A 22,828-nucleotide genomic window follows, 5' to 3' on the forward strand; every position below is an offset into this window, starting at 1 on the left:
CCTCTAATTCAAAAAGAAAAATCAATTTAATTAAAATTAAGGTTGAATGGTATTTTGGGAAAAATTTGAAAACTAAGTATTAATTCCAAAATTAAAAAACTTTGGATACTGATAATCAAGTTGCCCACAAAATAACGTGAAAAAAAGGTGAAATATCCTACCCAATAATTATGGCTATGGAAATGTCGAAGAAAAAGAAAAACGATGTTGATTAGTGGAAGTGTGAGGGAAACACACTGCAGTGGTAAAGTGACTTTTAAGACAATAATTTGCTCTAACTTTGCATTTTGGGCTTCCTGAGATGCTTGGCTAGTTTCAGTTTCTTTGTTGAAAGAATGGCGTATGCTGCTCTTGTGTCACTTTTGCATGCCACAGACCAGTTTCTTGATTTGGATTTGTGTTTCATCCCTTTCACAAGGGAAAAAATCGAGTCTTTTCAAGAAACTATTAATTCTTTAGTGGCATTTCTTGATAAGTGCCCACCTATTTGCAGCCAAGAAATCAATGATTTGATAAGGGAAATCAGAGATGTATCCTATGGAGCGGAGGATATCATCGAGTCCCTAATAGCAACTCACTTTCTGCAAATAGATGGAAGCCATGGTTATCAAAGATTGAAGAAATTTCGAGAGATCAGCTTCGAACAAATCGTGGAAAAACTTGAATCGATTAACACAGAGGTGAGCAATATTCAGCTAGATGGGAATGATGTATCCTATGGAGCGGAGGATATCATCGAGTCCCTAATAGCAACTCACTTTCTGCAAATAGATGGAAGCCATGGTTATCAAAGATTGAAGAAATTTCGAGAGATCAGCTTCGAACAAATCGTGGAAAAACTTGAATCGATTAACACAGAGGTGAGCAATATTCAGCTAGATGGGAATGATGTATCCTATGGAGCGGAGGATATCATCGAGTCCCTAATAGCAACTCACTTTCTGCAAATAGATGGAAGCCATGGTTATCAAAGATTGAAGAAATTTCGAGAGATCAGCTTCGAACAAATCGTGGAAAAACTTGAATCGATTAACACAGAGGTGAGCAATATTCAGCTAGATGGGAATGATGTTCATGACCGGAGAATTTCAGTTCTTGCTGGTTCCTCGAGGGAGGCTTTGAGGGGCAATAACTCTAGTTTGGAGGCACTGGACGATGATCTGAAGATGAAACTAATGGAACAACTTGTAGCAGGATGTTCCCAAATCGACGTCATTCCGATCGTTGGCATGGGAGGGATTGGTAAGACGACTCTTGCTAGAATCTTGTGTGATAGTCAGCTGATCAAGGAATCTTTTGACATTCGTGGTTGGGTCACAGTATCTCAAACATATAAAGTCCAGGAAGTTGTTTTAGGCATTCTAAAAGACATCGGCGTACCTTTGGATAAAAAAAAGGATGTCGAACAACAACTATATCAAACTTTATATGGCAGAAAGTATTTAATTGTATTAGATGATGTTTGGGATATACAGGTTTGGGATGACTTAAAAAGACTATTTCCAGATAAGAAAAATGGTAGTCGAATCATACTGACTACTAGACATTCGAAAGTGGCTGCATATACCAACTCTTTTGGCGCTTATCATGAGATGCAGCTTCTAGATGAGGATTCGAGTTGGAGTCTCCTATGTCGAGAGATATTTCCCCAAAAAAATTGTCCATCTGAACTAGTTGAAATTGGAAAGGAGATTGCAAGACAATGCCACGGTCTTCCTCTAGCTATATCTGCCATTGGTGGACATCTTAAAAAGGAGAAGCACACAGAAGAAAGCTGGGAGTATGTTTCTGGGAATGTAAATATGGTCTTAAAGACAACTAACGACCCGACATTGGAGATATTAACTCTGAGTTATAACTACTTACCCCATCATTTGAAAGCATGCTTCCTGTATTTTGGATTTTTTCAAGAAGATCGTCCCATTGAAGTATTTAGACTAGTGAATTTGTGGGTTGCTGAGGGATTTGTAAAGCCAAGTAGATGGAATAGCATAGAACAGGTTGCAGAAGAATACTTGAGAGAGATCATTGAGAGAAATCTTGTTTTCGTGCAGAAATATGATTCGTTTGGGAAGCCGAAGAGATGTGGCATCCATGATCTATTTCGAGACATATGCATTAGGGAGGCTAAAAAAGAAAACCTTTTTTATGTCTTGGATACAGATGCACCACCCTATGATCTTTTGGAGATAAATAGCTTACGGCGTTATGTCCTACACGGTTACGAATCTCCTTCAGTGGAGAGTAACTTAACCCTTCGCTATTATTATGAAGACTATCATGTTTCGGATGACAGTAATTATTCGTACTATCCGTACTTCGAAGATTTTAACTCTTCAGATGCTAATATTGAGTATGATGGAAGTGATAATACTCCTGCAAATGAACATGAATATCGACGCAAGATCAGGGACGTAATGTTAACGACCCGTTCTTTAGTTTGTCATGGTATAAATATTTCACAACAAATTAAACTAGCTTCAGGATTGCTCAAGGTATTGAACATTAGGATGGAATCAACAAAGTTTCCAATGGGAATTTTAGAATTCATCAACCTAAAGTACCTTCATCTTGGCAATGTTCGGGAAATCCCATCTTCAATATCTAGACTCAGGAACCTACAAACACTTATTATTCGGGTTATGCAGATAAAGTCTATGCCATCTGAAATTTGGAAGATGAAACAACTAAGGCATCTTCTGATAGGTGGTTTTCATCTTCTTGATATTCCTGATGTTCAAGGCGAAGGGACGAATGCATACTTTCTCGAATATCTCCAGACACTTTCAGAGATAATCGATTTCACTTGTAAGCGAGAGGTCATCGAAAGGGTCCCAAATCTTAAAAAGCTAAAACTTTTGTACAGCAGGGATGCTGTTGGCTGGTCATTTGAATCTCTGAACAATCTCGTCTATTTGTGCAAACTTGAATCATTACGCCTCGATTTTTGGCCAGGTGAGTATAACTTTCAGAACCTTGTCTTCCCTTTTTCCCTAAAAAAATTGGTGTTAGTAGGCTGTCGAATTCCTTGGAAGCAAATGACCATTATCGGTATCTTGCCCAATCTCGAGGTCCTCAAACTGAAGCTCAGAGCCACAAAAGGAAAAATCTGGGAGACCAATGACGGAGAATTCAAGCGATTGAAATTCCTCTTGATTCAGTTATCAACTTTAGCAGAGTGGAAAACTGAAAAGGACCATTTCCCAAGCCTTCGTCACCTTATCCTCCACTACTGTCCACTGGGGGCAATCCCGTATGAAATTGGAGAAATTTCGACCCTTGAAATAATTGAACTAAAGGATTGTTCGCCTGCAGCAGAGTCTTCGGCAAAGGAAGTGCTCGGGGAAGATAGTGACATCAAGCTCATAATTTCCAGTGATGAAAACTCATTGCATCCTGTTACTCTTCGTTATACCACTGATTTTTGTGCTCAACATTTCTGTGAGTCAATCAAGGAATCATGCTGTATCATCCTTTGAAGTTCTTGTAATTTACTTTCTACATCTTATGATATGTTGATACTTTTTGAAACTTAATGAGTATAAATTCTGGCCAAGATAGAAAGCTAGCATGGTTAAAACAATTCCGGGATCTTTGGGGTTACATTTTCCAAGAAAGTAAACATCTCTTCTTCTTTTTTTTTTTTTTTTTTTTTTTTTTTTTTTTTGTTGTTGGTATTTTACACTCTTTTTGGTCTGCTTCTGTTTTGCTGTTGTGGTTTGTGCAGTGATGGTGCTAAAATTTCTGGCTTGCTCTTCAAATTTTGGTTGAAGAGAAATGTCTTGCAAAATGTTGTGATCTAATCATACTTACATGTTGATGTACTTAATAAAATCAGAATGCCTTTATTGTTGAAAGTCTGGGAAAATGAGGAAGGTAATCGTGAATATCCTGTTTAATTCTCAAGCTAATTAGTTCTATCTTTGCTTCGTCAGAAGAGATGGGCGGATGCTAAAACAAAGGACCATAGAATTTGAAGTAAAGTTTAATATAAAAGTCTCGTCAATGAAAGGCATCATGCGATCTGACGAAATACACAAGCTGAGTCAATGATACACCATCTTATTTTTATTAAACTTACTGATATATATAAGACTACATATCTATAAATATATTTACAATACTACTTTTATATCGCATTCTTATTTTTCCCCTAAACCAGCATACTACTGATATATTTTAAAATATTAAATACCCATAAATGATTTAAAAATATTAAATACCATAACAATTTTTTATAAGATTTGACCGCTGCAAATATTTTGATATTTTTCCAAAAGCAAAACACACACGAAGTTTCCAAATACATTAAAAAAACACCCTTATTTTCTCATTACAAATTTGGAAAGTCAACCAATCATATATACAGCAATATGGGGTTTCAGGCGAAGGAATTTCCACAGAGAGCAGGCTAAAAAAATCCCATCACTTCAAAAAATTAGCAAGAACGCATAGAAACAAGTATCCACAACAGAATCAATCACATTACTCAACTCCAATGAAGCTTTTGGCATTAGAAGTGAGAAAGATATGCAATATACATAAGTGAACTACCTTCAGAGTGCTATACACATTTTCAACCTTTAAGTTTCACATAAATGAAGTACAAAGTTTACAGGATTCCCATAGTCAGAAGAAGCCTCGGGGAAAGGGGAAGGCGAACTATGAGTCAATTCTGAGTGTATTGGTAACGAGTCCGATCCGTCAAGCTTCACCTGATGTGGATGTGGATTCGGTAGAAACGATGCCATGGCTCCAAAGTTGTTTTAGCTCCTTTCTCACCAAACCCAACAAAACACAAGTTCCTGAAGTTCACATGCATATATTGCATTTGTAAAAGTTGGAAAGCTAAAATTCAAACCAAAAAAGAAAAGGAAAAGAATAATCGTAGCCGTTGCGTGTTCATGTACAAAGAATACAATCGTTCCTTAAAAATAAAATTGAAAATGGCAATTTCATTAATTTATATGCATGAAATAGAGAAACAATTATGGAACTGAAGATTACAAATGATATATAGAGGGGGAAATAGTTTCTTTAACTGTATAAAATGATGGCAAGAGATTCATACCGAGTGTACAGGGAACCAGATAAAGGAGAGCAGGCTGACCGTGCCCATCCATCAAATATAAGCCTAAGTAGGTAAATAACAGGCCTGCAGCAAAGCATCTTCAATATGACTGTACTATTTAGTTCAAGCTCATTTATTGAGAGAAACTTGATAGGAAAACCGCATAGTTCTTCAACAAAGATAACTCAGAGCTTTCATGCAGTAATGGAACATGGCAAAAAAATCAAATGCCTGTAATGTTGAATGATAACAAAATAACTAGCAAGAATCATGGGACGCGGAGTATTATCTACCACGTTCGGATAGCAAGGAAAGAAAGATTTTTTATGCTGAAATCCCTTGATTAAGTACTTGTTTGTAAAATTAAACTCATGCTTTTAATTGCATGTATTTATTGTATCCCCCACTTTAACCACAAAGGTTGATCCTTAAGTCGGGAGCTTTCGGTTTTCCTAGATATGCCCAACATATTTGTGTAGTTCTTAATCAAAAAATAATTTACCGATGGGAAACTGAATTTAAAGAGGTGATGAAACCAGAAAGGTATTGTTTTGGATCCAAGCAGCACAAGCCCAAATGTTCCATACATTAGAATACAACAATACACAAAATCCAGCAAATACACTCACCAGCTCCATAACCAATTGTCAACCACAAGAAGTATCCATTCAATGAACTCTTCTTATAGGCTTTGTCAAATCTGCAACAAAACATTTTTTCCAGTCAAATAATACAGTGGAGTACCTAAAAGCTCAGATTTTTCAATTAAAACATTTTAACTAACATGTAAGTATACTTAAATGAGGACATGTACTTGTACTTATCAGACTGATACACAGAACTAAAGGTTTTTGAAAAAGCATTCACAAATTTTCATCCGAAAAAAGGCGAAATACAGCATCTTTATTGATGACTCTGCAATTTATTCAAATTCCCCAAAAAATGCATTATAACTAATGATTATTTATCCAAAGAAATTCACAAAAATTTGTAGAGTAAATCATCATATTTATCACCATCAACCACGATGTTGTACGGGTACCTATGAGCAAAGGAAACTAGTAAACCCGGGAAGAGAATGTCCCCAAAACCTATCATGTTGTAACCACCCCAAGGATCAGCTAGTCGAGGAATCCTCAAAAGCATGGGGATTGATTCTCCACCGGCTTTATCACCTCGAGCAACCTAAATTATTTGAAAAAAAATATTTAAAGTCTATATAAAGTAATTCACAAGGATTGCAATAACAATGCAAGTATTATGTGCTCCAAATTATAATTAACCATTAAATTCAGTCAATTCAATATCACAGATTAAAAAAATTCAAATTGTTCAGCATATCATTAACTTATTCAAACTCCTGCACTTATAGTAGCATCAAATACACTCATAAATCCTGTTGATATGTGTAAAACTTTTCAGCAGACATCCAACATTTCGAACAAGACTTGAAAGTTGAGTTGGAGATGTCTGTACAGTACAGTAGTTCTAGACCTATCTTAACCACAACTGTGAGATCATTCAGATTTCTTAATGGTCAAAGCTATAGACACAAAAACCTCTCAACCTTTATTTATAAATGACAAAGGTCCCTTGCACAGTTAAAGTGGACAGAAGACATGGACTGACGCACTCCAGTGTCCGAAACACCTTAAAATGAAGAGTAAAACATGAAGGAGATTGATAGGAAAATACCACGAGGTTGTTTAATGCATACATTCTACATGGCCACGTTTGCTTGTAATTTTTCAAGAATTAATTGCAAAAGTAGATATCCGAGCTTGCTTCAGAGTCATTTTCACACAATATCCAAAAGACATCAAGTAACACTGAGAAAGAAAAGGGCTGATGCTTCACATATAGATTGGTCTTTTAATCACTTTGAAAGATAACATATGACACAAGAGATGTTTCCAAATGTTTTTTACTTGTAATTTTCCCTTTTTCTCGAAGATATTTCATATAAATGAAAACACTTGGGGTACTTGTATCAGAAGACAAACAAATTCTAGTCCACAAAACAACTATATAAAGGAAAAGTACAGAAAAGTTGAATGCATATCGCATCTACATAAGGATGTTGTTTAAGAATTGAGCCCAGAGCATCCAAAATCGAGTTTACCCATGGAAAGTAGCAGACCATATAGGAACCATGTTCACAATTGATAAGCTAAAATCATAAAATTAAAGAGAGAAATGACAAATAAATACAAACTTACTGCAATCATAACGCTGTCATGGAATATAAGAGGAGACAAAAAAACCCAAAAGATGTCATATATGAAGGCACAGCACAAAAGTACTGTGGCAACCTAGAAGACAACAAAAAATGATCAGTTGATGAATATGGAGCCAACAGTGTAATTACAAAGCACGGATTTTCTACATGCCTTTATATTTGGTAATTGAGCCAGCTGCAAAACAGTTATCATCATACAAATACCCTGAAATCAAGAAAATATTAAATATTTGGTAATGTTATTTCATGTGCAACAATCAACAGCTTTTCAAGGATTGATTCAGAAATATTGAGAGAAATTGTCAAATGGCAACATAAATGCAAATTAAATAACAGTACCAGAGAGCCAAATGGAAAAACAGCTACCAAATAATCCAAAACTCACAAATATATTACTGCATGTTAATCCAGACATCTTTCATAAACATCATAAGCCATAATGGAGAGACAGCCATAGTGAAATAGAGAAACAGGTGTGGTGCATATAGGTGAAATGAAATCCATGAAGCCCGATTTTAAATGCGAAGACAAATAGAAAAACACATTGCTTCCACCGTTGATAATTTTGCATTCAATCAATAAGAAATCAAGTGTTAATGGTAGATGTAATCTAAATTTCACAGTTCAAAATTTTTTAAGATAAATTTAAAAAAAATTGAAGAGTAGAAATGTAAGCCAATAATGATTTCACAAATAAAGTCAATACTTCATACCAAATTAAAATCTTCTTTATATTTGGTCCAATTAACTCGTGTTCAGATCAACATTTCCCAATCCTATCTCTACTAAAAATAAATCCGGGCATCAAAGCAAACTCGCTGCGATTTATAAGATCTTTTGATTTACAATGGTAAACTGTCCACGGAAATATTGCAAGTGGCCAGTGGGTTTCTGATGAAACGAAAGGGCATGTGTGAATTTCTACAGAAAAGCACTTGGAGATTCACATTCAGAGACCACAGGAGAATCTACCAAAACCAGTTCGATGCTAAGCTAGTATAAATAAGTCTAAAATTTTCCAGTTTGCCGAAGGTCTAAACCAGAATATACACATTTGTTTTACAATATGCAGGATTGAGTCATACCAGCAGAGCCAAGTAGCCAACATGTCAAATCAGCACGGCACGTAGGAATAATTCAACTGAACAAATACATTCAGGAACAGGGTAAACATGAAAGAAACAGATGACAGCTTACAAGAACGTCTTGGCCAAACCAAGAGTATGACGCCTTCCTATTTGCAGCCCACACGATGGCAAATAGCAGACAGAATGTCAACACAGCTAAAGAGAAAACGGAAACCTCCCCTACAAGGGGCAGATTCAATGTCTTTTGTCCAAGACTTTTGCGTTTGCTGCTCAAATAACAAGAACACAGAAGAGACATATATACATGAACACAAGGGACTCGGTAATAATAAAAACTTTTAAGTTTACCAAACAAAATCAAATCATACCTCATCGCCAATGATACAATACAATTATGCATTCCCTGGAAAGTATTCAATAAGCATGATGAAGCACGAGTAACCTTAATAGCTTATAGATATGAACAAAATTTTAATGGGAGGTGTTATACAGCATTGTCGTACGGATGTAAAAGCAGATATAAGTAGTTCATCACATTATAATGCAAATGCACTGAATAGTCAGTCCCATAAGATTTGATTCAAGTCACAAAATTTAGATCTAGTCCACAGCGAACAGAAAAACCCAAACATATAAAGAGGCAACATAACATCATTCTCTGACATAACTCGTTGGATGCAGCTTTTTGGGTATTTTTATCCCAAAGAAAGATCTGTACTAATCAGATATTGAATGTATCTCTCACTTAACAAGAACTTTCACAGCATGTGTGACCAGGACTCATAGGTCAATAAAGAATATAAGTCCCACATGCCTACTGCAGAAATCAAGCAGCCTTGTTTATTATTCATATAAGTTGATTCACTCATTCTGTCATTCATCATCACCTATGGTTTTCCATCACAATAACTTTTGGTTTTCCATTATTTATACCCATAGTATCTCTTTTGTCTTGGGCAGATGACAAATTGTATTAATCACCAAAAGTTCCTTGTTAAGAAAATTGCTAAATATCCAGTAGCTAGTGCATATAAATTAGCACATTTCATAGAATCAAGAATATTGATGGTTTTTTTAAAAAAAATTAAAAACAAATATATCTACCAAAATATAACATGAACTAAATGTTTATGTTTTTATAATAAACCACGAAACAGCTCTGTAGTTTAGTAGTACTCGCTGATCTAGTATGAACACGTTCTTTAAAATATTTTTAAAAAAAAATTAGGTGTTTTCCTAAAAATGTCGGGAAGCTTCGAAACTAGTGTCGACTCGAGGAGGGGTCGATGAACCGGGACACACAGATCAAGATGTCATCAACAGGCTGAAGACGGACACAGGTATAATCCTAAAGCTTTAAATGTGATTTAAGGATCATTAAGAAGAACTTTGAAGCATTTTTTTAGTGATTCTGGATCTGGCATGATAGTGATTTCAGTAAGTTGATATTGTCTAGGTTCACACGAATAAACTTTCTGTTATATTGTTTCAGTGAAGTACGTGATTTACTGACTGAGATATCCAAGCATATTATACACAGTTATATGTCGTATATTTATTTGTTGCATGATACATGTTCACTATTTTGACATATTATGCATGACATATCACGTTGGGCTTGATATCTTTTGAGATATACCTCGTTTGTTCGGGCCGCTCAGCCATGTTCTGTATTGTGGACGGTTGAGCATCGAGAACTATAGTGTCCGACGGGACCCACGGATTCTGATGACCCTGGACATTGTAGGTCCACCTCTTGATGATGGGGGTGAGAACCAAAACATGCCTATGACAGATAAGAGACTGCACCATCAGGTGTCTCTACTACACACTCTGGCGCCTCTAGACTGAGCATGAGATTCTTGATTTGATCTTTGACATCCGAGCATATAGCATTTTGCATGTATCATATCTGTTTGTATACTCATATATTCTCGTGTTGGGTAAGTGTCGCTCACGTCCTTGTTTTCATCTTAGACACCCCATTTCACTGGACAGGTCTTAGTTTGGACGGTCATGGCAGTGGCTAGAGCAGTTGGGTTTTCGGTGGTTATCAAGTGGACGTTTTATTTGGTTTCTCGTATTCTCGTGCATGATTATGATTTCGATTTAGTTATATAACGATTAAGACTGGAATTATTGTTTTATTTTCGTTTAAGTTGTAAAAGTACTTAAATTATTGTTTCCGTTATTTAATTGTTGTTATTAAGTTTTAATCATGCATGCTTATTAGTCTTTTTAGTAGTGGGACGCTACACTTCAAGTTATATGTTGTTTCCAATAAACATGAACTTCATCAAATATCATACTCAATCCATCACAGCACCTTCACCGATCATGCAATCCCGATCTCTGTATAAAACAGTGGTCTCGAGAAATATAAATAGTTTTAGCAGGTTAGACGAAAACTGCTCTCTTAATTTCTTGCATCAATACCTGTAAAGAATGTACTATCCGCAAGGTTGCTCTACATGGGTGGTATAAAGATATAAGCCCATGCATGAACCGCTTGCCCTATATTCAGCACTAGTAAAAACAAAGTTTCCCTTTAATTATTTTATTGTTTAACTTATTTTATTATCTAATTCACCGCAGCCAAAGAATGATGCTCTATATTGAAACATGGAGCTTTGGTCACTAAAACTACAGCCCTGTTATGTAGCAAATTATAAAGGCTCGTTGTCATTCTGCACCAAAGAATAAGCTGCAGTTGACAAATCCAGTATTAGTGAAAATAAGCTTTTAATTTAACTTCTTTTATTTCATTGCAGCCGAAGAATGATGCAATCACATCGAAAAATGTAGCTTTCGTCACTAAAACTACAGACCTGTTATGTAGCAATTATAAAGACTCGTTACAGTCATTCTGCAATAAGCTGCAGCCTTTATTCAGTAATATTGAAAATAAGGTTTTAATTTAACTTCCTTTATTCTCTACTTCATCCCAGCCAAAGAATGATGCACCACATATAAACATGTAGCATTTGTCACAAAAAATACAGCCTGTTATGTAGCAAAATTATAAATGCTCGTTACATTCATTCTGCAATAAAGAATAAGTAAAATTATAAAGGCTCGTATCATTATAGCCATTCTGCACTAAAGAATAAACATACACATAATAATCTGATGACGATGGTGATGGTAAGAGAATAATGTTACTTGTCTCTCTAAGTCAACACGCCACATCCTAATACAGTATTTTTGTCAATCTCATAATAGTCGGATGACAAACTTTTGCGTAACATTGTTAACAATTCTCACTGTTTTCCTCAATAATCTAATCAGTATATTGTAATAGATTGAATATTCACTTATTCCACTAATTGTAGTTAATTTAACTGTGTTTTTCATGTTAGTTTCATGGTATGCACAGAGGTTTACAGTTTGCCTGCCTCCATCAGGATCACCAAAATCATGATAGTTCATGTTTGTAATTTGCGCTACTATAATCTGTATCATCTATATCAAGAAGTAAATGGCAAAGAGGTAATTGAAGTTGATATCTACCTCGATACCTCCAATGCAGAAGAGAACAATTAGCAGCCAGACAAACCAGGATGACATAAACAGGTAAAGCAGGACCAGGAAAGTCGACGCCGTTATAACAAAAATTACAGCACTTTTGGTAGTAAGTTGGAGGATTTCCTTGTCTTCCTCATCGATGGCTGCTGTAGCATTAGACTCCTAAGATGAAAAAAGAGACTTTATGCAACCCGTGTTCACCATAGGAAAACAGATGAAGCTTTGACTTTCAGAGAAAAAAATACAAATTGAAGAAAAAAATAACTCTTGTACTTAATGCTCAACATAAGTAACTAGAAGCCAACAACTTTATCATGTGATAACTCGGTAAATTTTTTAATAACACCACAAACTCTGATAGGAAACTTTATTCTCACGTTCTATTTAATTCTTATTCTGTTTCATCCCAGTCACCGAGTTCAGGAACCAAGGGATCAATTTAAGAAGTAATGAGAGAGAGTTACAGAATACAATACAAAAATCACCATCTGATTTAAACTATATCAGATCTCAATAGCCTAAATCAACATAAAAATAAATAGTTAGCTCACAAAGGCTGTGATACGACTGGCTAATTGGTTAAGGAACGAGAGAAAGTAATATCAGCACCAAGAATCACTACTACAGATATACTTATTGTACAACATACACATACCTGAAATGTAACTCTTGTAAATGATTTATCAGATATAAAGAAGTGAAACATAAAATCAGAGTCGATGGTGATCAATTAAATCGCCATTCAACAGAGCTTTTTAAATTTTAATATTCACAAATTGCTTGATATATTGTTAGTAAAAACGTCAATCATAATGCCCAATAACATGCTTCATGACGCTATTCAAGAAAGTAAACAACATATATTTTTTTGTAAATAACATGTCTATCCAGAAAGAGTAAAGATCTGTACTGTACAAGAACGTAAAGAAAATTTGTCTAGTTCATGTAACCTTGGGCGACAACTCATTGTAGCGCTCATCACTTTGCTCTGTCCCAGTGAATTCTGACCAAAGTGATGCAGTAACTATTGTCCCAACAGCCATCAGCCATAGGAATATCACTGAGTAATCTAAAATTGGACGATTTGGAGAATATAACAAAAGTTCCACTGCATTTGAAAACATAAAATTTAGCACTCCAGATTCCTCAGAAAATAAATATCTTGGAATGAGATCCATGGATACCATGATATTACAAGAGCACCACACAATACATTAATAAATATGACAAAAGCAGGGTATCGGACCAAGGTAAACATGATTGAAAGCTAGCTTTATGTCAATTTCTTGACAATATTGAAGATATCCATCAAGGAATGGCTTCTGCTGTTGCTAATCCAATTGAGTTCAGTCCATGTTCATGGCCATGCTCCAGTAATAAGACATCCTCACATGTTTGTTTTGAACTTTTTATTCCTAGATTTATTGTTTTGGCAGGTGAGATGGATTGTCAAAAAGTACACCTTATTCAGCGACTATAATTGTTTGTTTTCCAAAAAAAAAAGAAGAAGAAGAAACGGTGCATAAGAGCACCTTCGATTGAGTTGCCTACATGATTTCTAAAGACTAAATTAAATCAAAAGTCTTTCAGAGAAGTGATAATATACGCACATCTAAATTGCAAAATTCAAATAATTCCAAACACCAAATCATTTTGAATCAACAGAAAACTGAAACTAAAAAAATGAATAAGTGCATCGATTACTGCACGTAATCTGGTACAATTAAGTGAAATAGATAAAGCATTTTTTGTTCGTGAAAATGGGATTACCTCTCATTCCTTCCACCAGGGAATTGTTTAATTCCGCTCCTTCTGATTTAGTAATTGCAACTACTGGAATTGTAATGTTTGGAGTGGTGTCATTTGCAGCACAACTCATCTCCAAAAGATCTATGGAAGTTCAGGAAGGATGCATCATTAAGGGCAAAAAGAATGAACTAAGCCAAGATTGGCAGAAACAAACTACAAGCTCCATGAATTTAGATAATAAATAATAAAAGCTACCTTCAGTATCATTTATCACCACCAATCCAGCGGCTCCACCGACTTGTGCAATGTTAGCCTTAGTCGTAAAACCGCAATCACCACGTAGTGCCAATACAATAGATCCTGATATCTACAAGGAAATATCAGATGCTCTTTGTATTATGATCGGTGACTGGTTTGACAAAGAATTCGCATTCAAATTAGCTATAAATGCAAAGACTCGTGCATCCAAGAACAAAATGAATGCTTCTTGATACTTAACTATGCCTAATTGATTTAACAATGACCACAACATAGTAAAGACGGAAATAACAAATCCTTCAAAAATCTTGAGCACCAGTTATGGGGACATAGGAATGAAGGGAGGAAAATTACTGTTGAGTGAGAATTACATTAATGAACCAAAAAACAGAAAACATAACAAATTGTATCAAGAATCGTGTATTGATGTGTTACTCAGATGGTTTACTGGTTTTAATTATTCTGATTTCCTGTTGACAGTTCAATATTAGTGCATTACATGGATTAAACATACAGCGAATGCAAGGATTTTCAGATGTAGGCCTCTTGCATTAAAAAAAATGTATGAGAGCTTGTTTTTTTTTCTCTTGAATTTTCAATAAGCTACCTCCTTTACGAAAATATCCAGTACAGCCTCGAGGAATTTTAAAACATAAAAGTCAAAAACCACCAGCTACAGATCATTATCAGCAATATTAGAAATCAAAGAAATGAAGAGATTTGAAGTATAACATCGAGGACACCAACAATTCAAAAGTGATGTTAGAATCTAGGTTCAATAGTGTTCACGTCATTGCCTGACTATTTCAGTATGTTTTGAATTTTCAAAATGAAATCTATCACAACCAGAACAACGTACAACATTTCCTAGGTTTACTTTAGGTATTCAGGATTTCTTTTTGATGTCATCCCTCAAAGACAAGAGTTTGTCGAATTCCATCCAAGACCCCACCTCGAAACATATTGTTTACCCCATATACTTGTAAAAGATGAATAAATGCATACAGAAAATAATAAAATAAGAAAATATGCAAAAAAGGCGACCCTTGGGGGAAAATGTAGCTTTTATTATATATCTATTATTTCTGGGCAAAACTTTAATTGAATTAGCTTAAAAGACCATATGGACATCGATAGATCTAGAACTAATCCTGATCAGACCTAGGAAAAAACATATGTTACTAACTCTATAAATGCAATTAGCGCACACTTATAGTACATGTGAATTGCGATGCGGCTTGTGGACAAATACCATCCATTAGCTAAGATCCAAAACTCCATTCTTCGGGTGAATGAGGATGAGTAAGGATTAAGGTCTAGAATCAGCCCCATTAAAAGATCAAGCTAACATTGCAAACTCGAGTATCGAAGTGACGGGTGCTTGCCCAATGCACTCGCTGAATGAGAGAGAATAAATGATGCTCCAAAACTAAAGGAAACTCCAAATAAAAAGAAAAAAAGACTGCACAGAAGAAATACCTTAGCAGATGAGGATGAACAACTATTCAAGGGAAGTGAAAATGTAGCTGGCAGTCTGTGACCTTGTTCAGTGTCGGTGGGCAATATAGAGCCAAATGCTGCAGTTATCCCACTTATTGGATCCTCTTCAACCCCATTTACCCACCTATTGACCTTAACCTGGAAACAAAATGAACGATGATTAAAATTAACATCAACCAAGAAAACATCATTTTCACTTTTGGTATGCTATTTCTCATAAGCCAATAGCCAGCAAGAAAAAATTTAGATTTCATGAAGTTTCACTTCACTCTCTAGAAACAAAAACACAAGTTTGATTTTTACGTCGCGTAACTACACCTTGAAGTCAATTCATCAATATAACATCCATCAATAAACTCAAGTTCATATAATCTAAGTACTCATGCTATTTGCAAAGAAGGGCGGGGACATCATTATTCAAAGAACACATGCCATTGCTTACACTGCAAGCAGCCACTGGATCTTAAATGCACATGTTTGCACCAATATGTCAGCAATAACAATATTTAAGTAACTGAAACGCAATAGAAAACAACAAAGAACAAAAACAACAACATATTACTCAGGATTAGAATATCATACCAATCGGAAGTCGTTACCACAGGATGCAGGAGCACCTCTTGGGGCGGCGCGTGAGACATCGTCCCCCGCGACATTGGACAATAGAAAGACCAAGAAAATACACAATCGGGATAAAAACAATACACCCAGCGACAATCCATGAGATGAAGCACCCATACCTAAAAAATTTCAAATTTTCTAAATAATGGAAATTGATCGAGCAAATTTCACATGTTCATCCTCAATTTTCAAATAATTTCGATGCAATGAATTGATTAATCCAATTTTAGGATGCCAATTACTGATTGAAGCATGGATAATCGAGAAGAGGAGAAGAGGAATTTGGGGAAGAGGGGAGACAGAAGGGCAAAAGATGCATCGGCACGTCAAAAAAAAGTTCATGCGATTATACCAGAGACGACGTTCTCGTTATAAAAATCATTGTTGTTATTATTATTATACATGGTTTTAAGTAAAAATTTACGAAAAAAATAAAAATTTTAAATTTATAAAATTAAATTACATATTTTATAAAACTTTATATACTCAATTGTATTTTTTTCCATAAATTGAGAGATATATTTATAGAATTTTTTGAAAATAATCCAAAAATAAATAAATCATTACATTCATCATCACACACTAATTTTCAATATTTACAACTGTTGTTTCTAACATTCAATAATTTCAACCTTTATTTTCAATACTCCCCCTTGTGATGATGATCGTGATACAATGATTGTCTTCATTATGTATTTTTATACTGCCTCATTAAAAACCTTAATAGGAAAAACTCATTGAGATAAAAACCATAGTAAGGGAAAAAGAGTGCAGTCACGTGAAATCTTTCTCATGTTAACAAGAGCGATTCTTCACAAATTTCGTAGATTGCGCATCCTAATATTAAATATATGCTTTCTGAATATTATCGTAGGAAGTGCCTTTGTGAAGAGATATGATGAATTTTCACTTGATTGAATGTGACGAATATCAATATATTTATTCTTCTCGAGCTTTTGGGCGAATGCGAAGAACTTAGGACGAATATGTTTAGTTCTGTCGTATTTTATGTATTCTTATTTCATTTGAGTAACACATGCAACATTATCTTCATATAGTGTCACAGGCTTCTTGTTGAATGATAATCCGCATGAGATTTGGATATGTTCGGTCATTGATTTTAGCCACACACATTCACGACTTGCTTCATATAGTGCAATAATCTTGGCGTGATTTGATGAAGTTGTTACGAGTGTTTGTTTTTGTGAACGTCAAGAAATTGTAGTGCCTCCACGAGTAAATACATATCCGGTTTGAGAACGTGCCTTAAGTGGATCAGATAAATACCCAGCATGAGCATAACCAATTATGCTGTGATTGGTATCTTTGAATACAAAAGTCCCAAGTCTGTCGTTCATCGTAGATAACGAAATATATGTTTAATTATGTTCCTGTGTTTTGTTTTTTTTTGGATATGATCTAAATCTTGCCAATAAATTTACGGCAAAAGATATATCATGTCTTGTACAATTTGCAAGATACATAAAGCCACCAAAAGTACTTAGATATGGTACTTTTGGACCAAGAATAATTTCATCATCTTCACATAGACGGAATATATCTTTTTCTATGTTTAATGATCTAACAACCATTGGAGTACTTAAAGGATTTGATTTACCCATATTAAAACGTTTAATGACATTTTCTGTATAATTTTACCAGTGAACAAATATTCCACATTTTTTTTGTTCAATTTGCAAACCCAAACAATACTTTGTTTTTTCAAGGTTTTTCACTTCAAATTATTCCTTCAAGTACGACAAAACTTCTTGAATTTCCTTATTCATTCTAATGATGTTTAAATCATCAATATATACAGCAATAATTACGCATCTGAATGTTGTTTTCTTAATGAAGACGTAAGGGTATATTGAATTGTTAACATATCTCTTTTTCATTAAGTGTTCACTCAGCCTATTATACCATATTCGACCGGATTGTTTTAACCCATATAATGATCTTTGCAATTTCACAGAATAACATTCTTTATGTTTTGAACTTTGTGCTTCATGGATCTTAAATCCTTCAGGGATTTATATATATTACTATCGAGTGATCTGTATAAGTAAGCTATGACAACATCCATAAGACACATTTATAAATTTTCAGATACCGCTAAACTAATCAAATACCGAAACGTAATTGGATCCATAACATGAGAATACGTTTTTCTTCATAATCAATTCCAAGCTTTTGAGAAAAACCTTGTGCAACAAGTCGAACTTTATATCTTACTATTTCATTTTTCTCATTTCGCTTTCGAATAAAAACTCATTTGTATCCAACAGGTTTTACATCTTCAGGTGTAAGGACTAAATGTCCAAAAACGTTACGTTTATTTAGCGAATCCAATTCAACCTGGATGACATTTTTCCATTTTATCCAGTCATGTCGAGCAGGAGCATTTACAACATGTATATATGATTTGGTGACCCCTTTTGTCTCTGAAAATGCATATGGTATTTGATTTGCTATTCTTTGCAAATGCACAATTTTCTGTATATCCTTTTCATGTTGCTTAGTTCTTGGATCCAGATGTAACAACGATGATGTATACCATATAATTTTCTTTTCGATATGTTTCTTTTCTCTCCCTAACATTGAGAAGATTTCCTTATTAAAATGACAATCAGCAAAACGTGTTGTAAACATGTCGCATGTCTCAGGCTTAAGATATCGAATGATTGATGGGCTATCATAACCAACATAAATTCCGATCTTTCTTTGAAGTCTCATTTTTGTTCGTTGAGGTGGTGCAATAGACACGTATACCATACATCCAAAAATTCTCAGATGAGAAATGTCTGGTTCTTTACCAAAGACAAACTGCAATAGGGAGTATTTATGATATGCACTTGGTTCGATGCGAATTAATGCAGCATCATGTAAAATTTCATGTCCCCATATAGAAACAGAGAGTTTTGTTTTCATAATAATTGGTCTAGCAATTAGTTGTAGACGTTTAATCTATGATTCAGCTAATCCATTTTGTGTATGTACATGAGCAACAGGATTCTCAACAGTGATTCTCATTGACATACAATAATCATTGAAAGTTTGGGAAGTAAATTCACGAACATTATTAAGTCTAATTTTCTTGATTGTATGATCAGGAAATTGATTCCATAATTTTATTATTTGAGCAAGTAATCTTGCAAATGCCACATTCCAGATTGATAATAAAAATACATGTGACTATCTGTTGGAAACATCGATCAATACCATAAAATATCTAAATAGTCCACATGGTGGATGAATTGGTCCACAAATATCACCCTGAATACGTTCAAGAAACATAGGTAATTCAGTTTGAATTTTAGCTAATGATGGTCATATAATAAGTTTTCCAATAGAACATGTTTTGCATTGAAACTTATTATTTTGAAAGATCTTCTGGTCTTTCAGCAGATGACCATGTGTATTTTCTATAATTTTTCGCATCATTGTTGAACTAGGATGTGATCGATTAGGACAAAATTTTATAAAGTGTGTAGTTTAATATATTTTGTGAGTTTGAGATTTTTACTTTTTACCGTAAATTTTTACTTTTAACATAAACTACACACTTTATAAAATTTTGTCTACTCAATTGTGTTTTTCTTCACAAATTGAGATACCTATTTATAGAATCTTTGAAAATAATCCAAAAATAAATACATCATTACATACATCATCACACACTAATTTTCAATATTTACAACTCTTATTTTCAACATTTAATAATTTCAACGCTGATTTTCAACATATATAATAATGTTTGAATAAATATATATTTAGGATTTTATTATTAGTTTTTCATGGATTTTTAAAAAATTTATCATGGTTATGTGTTATTTAAAAAATTCACCAAACTACTGCGAAATTGAAAGGCAAGAAGAACAAAGTAATTATTAATGCATTAATTCAAGCTAACGTAATAGTTAATCTAATAACTCGTGTTTTGTCACACTAACACTATTAGCATTGATATTACCCCATGTGTTGAGACGTGTAATCTTAGATATATGATTGAGGTATTACACTAAATGTAGCATCTCATTAACAGACCTGCCTCATGAGACATGATTTTTAATTTTTTTATTTAAAAAAATATACCAAAAAGTTCAAATCTCGTGACAAACAAAATTTTTCTAAATTATAAAAAAAATTTGAACCCATGTTATAAAAAAATTTATTGTTCGGAAAAAAATGAAGAAAAACAATACAATATTGCGTTGAGAAATCTGTGTTGATTGACAAAAAAACTGATTCAAATTACCTAAATCGTCATATGAAATTATAATAAAATGAAAAAAAAAACATAATCGAATATATCTACGTTATAAGAATAAGAATAAGAAGAAGAAGAAGAATATGCATTATTTACATAAAAAAACCAAGCAAATTTTTGTCAATAAAATATCACATATTCGAATGGAATTAAAATATGATTTTAAAAAAGTTTACTGCTCATTAAGTTTATTCATTAAAAATGTTGAGAATTAAATAATATAAACAATTATATTCAGAAAATTATGGAAATTGAATTTTTTTTATTATTATAAATGATTCACTTTGAACATGTTTTAATTTAAATGACATTATATTTCAATTGACTCGATTCTAAATAACAATATTAGATATTTAATGTTTGAACATTTTAACGAAATACACAAACTAAAATAACAAGAAGACATATATATTAATGATAAATCTATTGTTTATGAGAAATATGACAAAATCTAATGCATGTGAATACAATTTTTTGGTACGAAAAATGTTATATCTATCGTGATTAACATAAAAATCTATGTACCTAACAAATAAAAAATAGATGAATAAAAAATAAAGAATACATATTAATTATATGTAGATCAATCAAAGAAATACACATTTAAATATTTTCTCCTGTGGTTCGGCCGAGAAAAGTAAGAATAGTGTTGGCATTGTCTGTGGTGTTTGACCTACATATAGAACAACTAGATGTGAAAACGACGTTTTTTCATGGAGTTATTGAAGCATAAATCTATATGCTTCGGCCAGAAGATTTTGCAGAAAAAGACAAAGAGAACTTGATTTACAGGTTGAACAAATCTTTGTACGGTGTCAAACAGGTGCCGATGTGTTGGTACAAGAAATTTGATTCCTATATCATGAGCCTTGATACAACAGACTGAGTGCGTATCCTTGTAAATATTTCAAGAGATCTGGTAATGATTATATCATTTTGCTATTGTATGTGGATGACATGTTGGTAGTAGGCCCTAGCAAAGATCACGTCCAATGATTGAAGTCACATTTGGCTAAGGAATTTGATATGAATGACTTGAGACCAGCAAACAAGATTCTAGGGATGCAAGTTCACCGAGACAGAAGTAACAGAAATATTTGGCTTTCCTAGAAAAATTATTTGGAGAAAGTCTTGCAACACTTCAACATGCAAGATAGTAAGCCAATATCGACCTCTCTTCGTGTAAACTTCAAGTTATTCTCCGAGATGTGTCCTAGCAGTGAAGCAGAGAGGATAAAGATGTTAGAGTAGCTGCTCAGCAAGATAACATGTGGCTCCAGTTTTTATTGACTCTAATGTAAAACAATCTTTATTTTAATAATATTTTACGATTTCATTCAATTATAGCATTATACTTTATTTGTATACCAATGCAAGCAGCATAGATAAAGTCTTAGAATATACAATAGGTACCATGAGGTCTGCCTCGCAATGTAATATCATGAAACTCATTAGGAAGTGTACTGTATATTCTAAACAGGTTCCTAGTCGAATCAGCTGTCTAAAACAAGAATAAAGGTCGCTTGAGCTTGTGTAGGACCGAGCGCTTGCCGCTTTACCAAAAGCTATAGCTGGTGGTAATTGTGCAACTCAAATCTTTTAAATCGAACAACAGCTCAAGCACCACGGTTCGATCGCTCTACCAAGAAGGGACAATTATTGCACACAACAATCTCCCTTCCAATAATTGCACTCCTTGTAATCAATGAGAATCGAACCCATGACCTTGACTCTGATACCAATTATAGGACCGAGCAATTGCCGCTTTACCAAAATCTATAGCTGGTGGTAATGGTGCAACTCAAATATTTTAAATCGAACAGCAGCTCAAGGACCACGGTTCGATCGCTCTACCAAGCAGAGACAATTATTGCACCCAACAGCTTGAGACTAGCATCTGTGATGTAAACGCCATGTTTCATTAGCAAGAGCATGGAGATATCCATTCACACAGATGGGTGATCATATGATGATGCACTGAACAATCCTCCCTCGGACTGTCCAAGTGGTTTTCATTTATCGAGTGGAATAGTCCGCAGTTATGGTTGTACACCATTAGTGTAACGTCCGAAAATCAGTCCACGTAAACCGCATGCATGAAAATTATTTATATTGTTAAAATATTTTAATTAAATAATTTTAGATGTATGAATGATATATTTTAAGTGACTAAATGATTGATTGTGTAATTTTTCTCGATTGCGTAATTTAAAGATTTTCAGACGAATATCGGGGGTGATCGGGGACGGAGGACCTGAGACGATTAAGGTGTTTAAGATTTAAAAGCTAAATTTTTTTTTTAGTTAAAAAAATATTTATTTTAAATATTTTTAAAATTATTGCATTTTTAAGGTCAAATTTAAATTAATTAGTGGGAGCAAGGAAATTATGTATTTTATAAGGGATTTTTTTGAAAATAGATATTTTTAAATCTTTTAATTTGAGACTTAATGATTTTATTAATCTTAATGAACCTAATTAATTATTTAAAAACTATGGTTAATTGA

General features: G+C 34.0%; 2 protein-coding genes across 2 annotated transcripts; one reads left to right on the forward strand and one right to left on the reverse strand.

The window, feature by feature from the left end:
* Positions 1-199: 199 nt before the first annotated feature.
* Positions 200-3,531, forward strand: LOC140964294 (putative late blight resistance protein homolog R1A-3). The gene has a single exon (XM_073423947.1). The coding sequence runs from the start codon at positions 336-338 to the stop codon at positions 3,477-3,479; it is 3,144 nt and encodes a 1,047-aa protein (XP_073280048.1). The 5' UTR covers positions 200-335; the 3' UTR covers positions 3,480-3,531.
* A 923-nt stretch (positions 3,532-4,454) lies between these two features.
* On the reverse strand, positions 4,455-16,407 carry LOC140964303 (signal peptide peptidase-like 3). Its single transcript, XM_073423960.1, has 15 exons — positions 16,294-16,407; positions 16,013-16,170; positions 15,410-15,568; positions 13,928-14,039; positions 13,694-13,813; positions 12,874-13,031; positions 11,909-12,085; positions 8,767-8,801; positions 8,508-8,664; positions 7,462-7,515; positions 7,291-7,383; positions 6,114-6,256; positions 5,701-5,771; positions 5,072-5,155; positions 4,455-4,805 (listed from the first exon to the last, which is right to left on the reverse strand). Exons 1-15 carry the CDS (start codon positions 16,391-16,393, stop codon positions 4,705-4,707), a joined length of 1,722 nt encoding a protein of 573 aa, XP_073280061.1. The 5' UTR covers positions 16,394-16,407; the 3' UTR covers positions 4,455-4,704.
* Positions 16,408-22,828: the final 6,421 nt, after the last annotated feature.

Source organism: Primulina huaijiensis, chromosome 2 (genome assembly GCF_012295235.1).
Source record: "Primulina huaijiensis isolate GDHJ02 chromosome 2, ASM1229523v2, whole genome shotgun sequence".
NCBI lineage: Eukaryota > Viridiplantae > Streptophyta > Magnoliopsida > Lamiales > Gesneriaceae > Primulina > Primulina huaijiensis.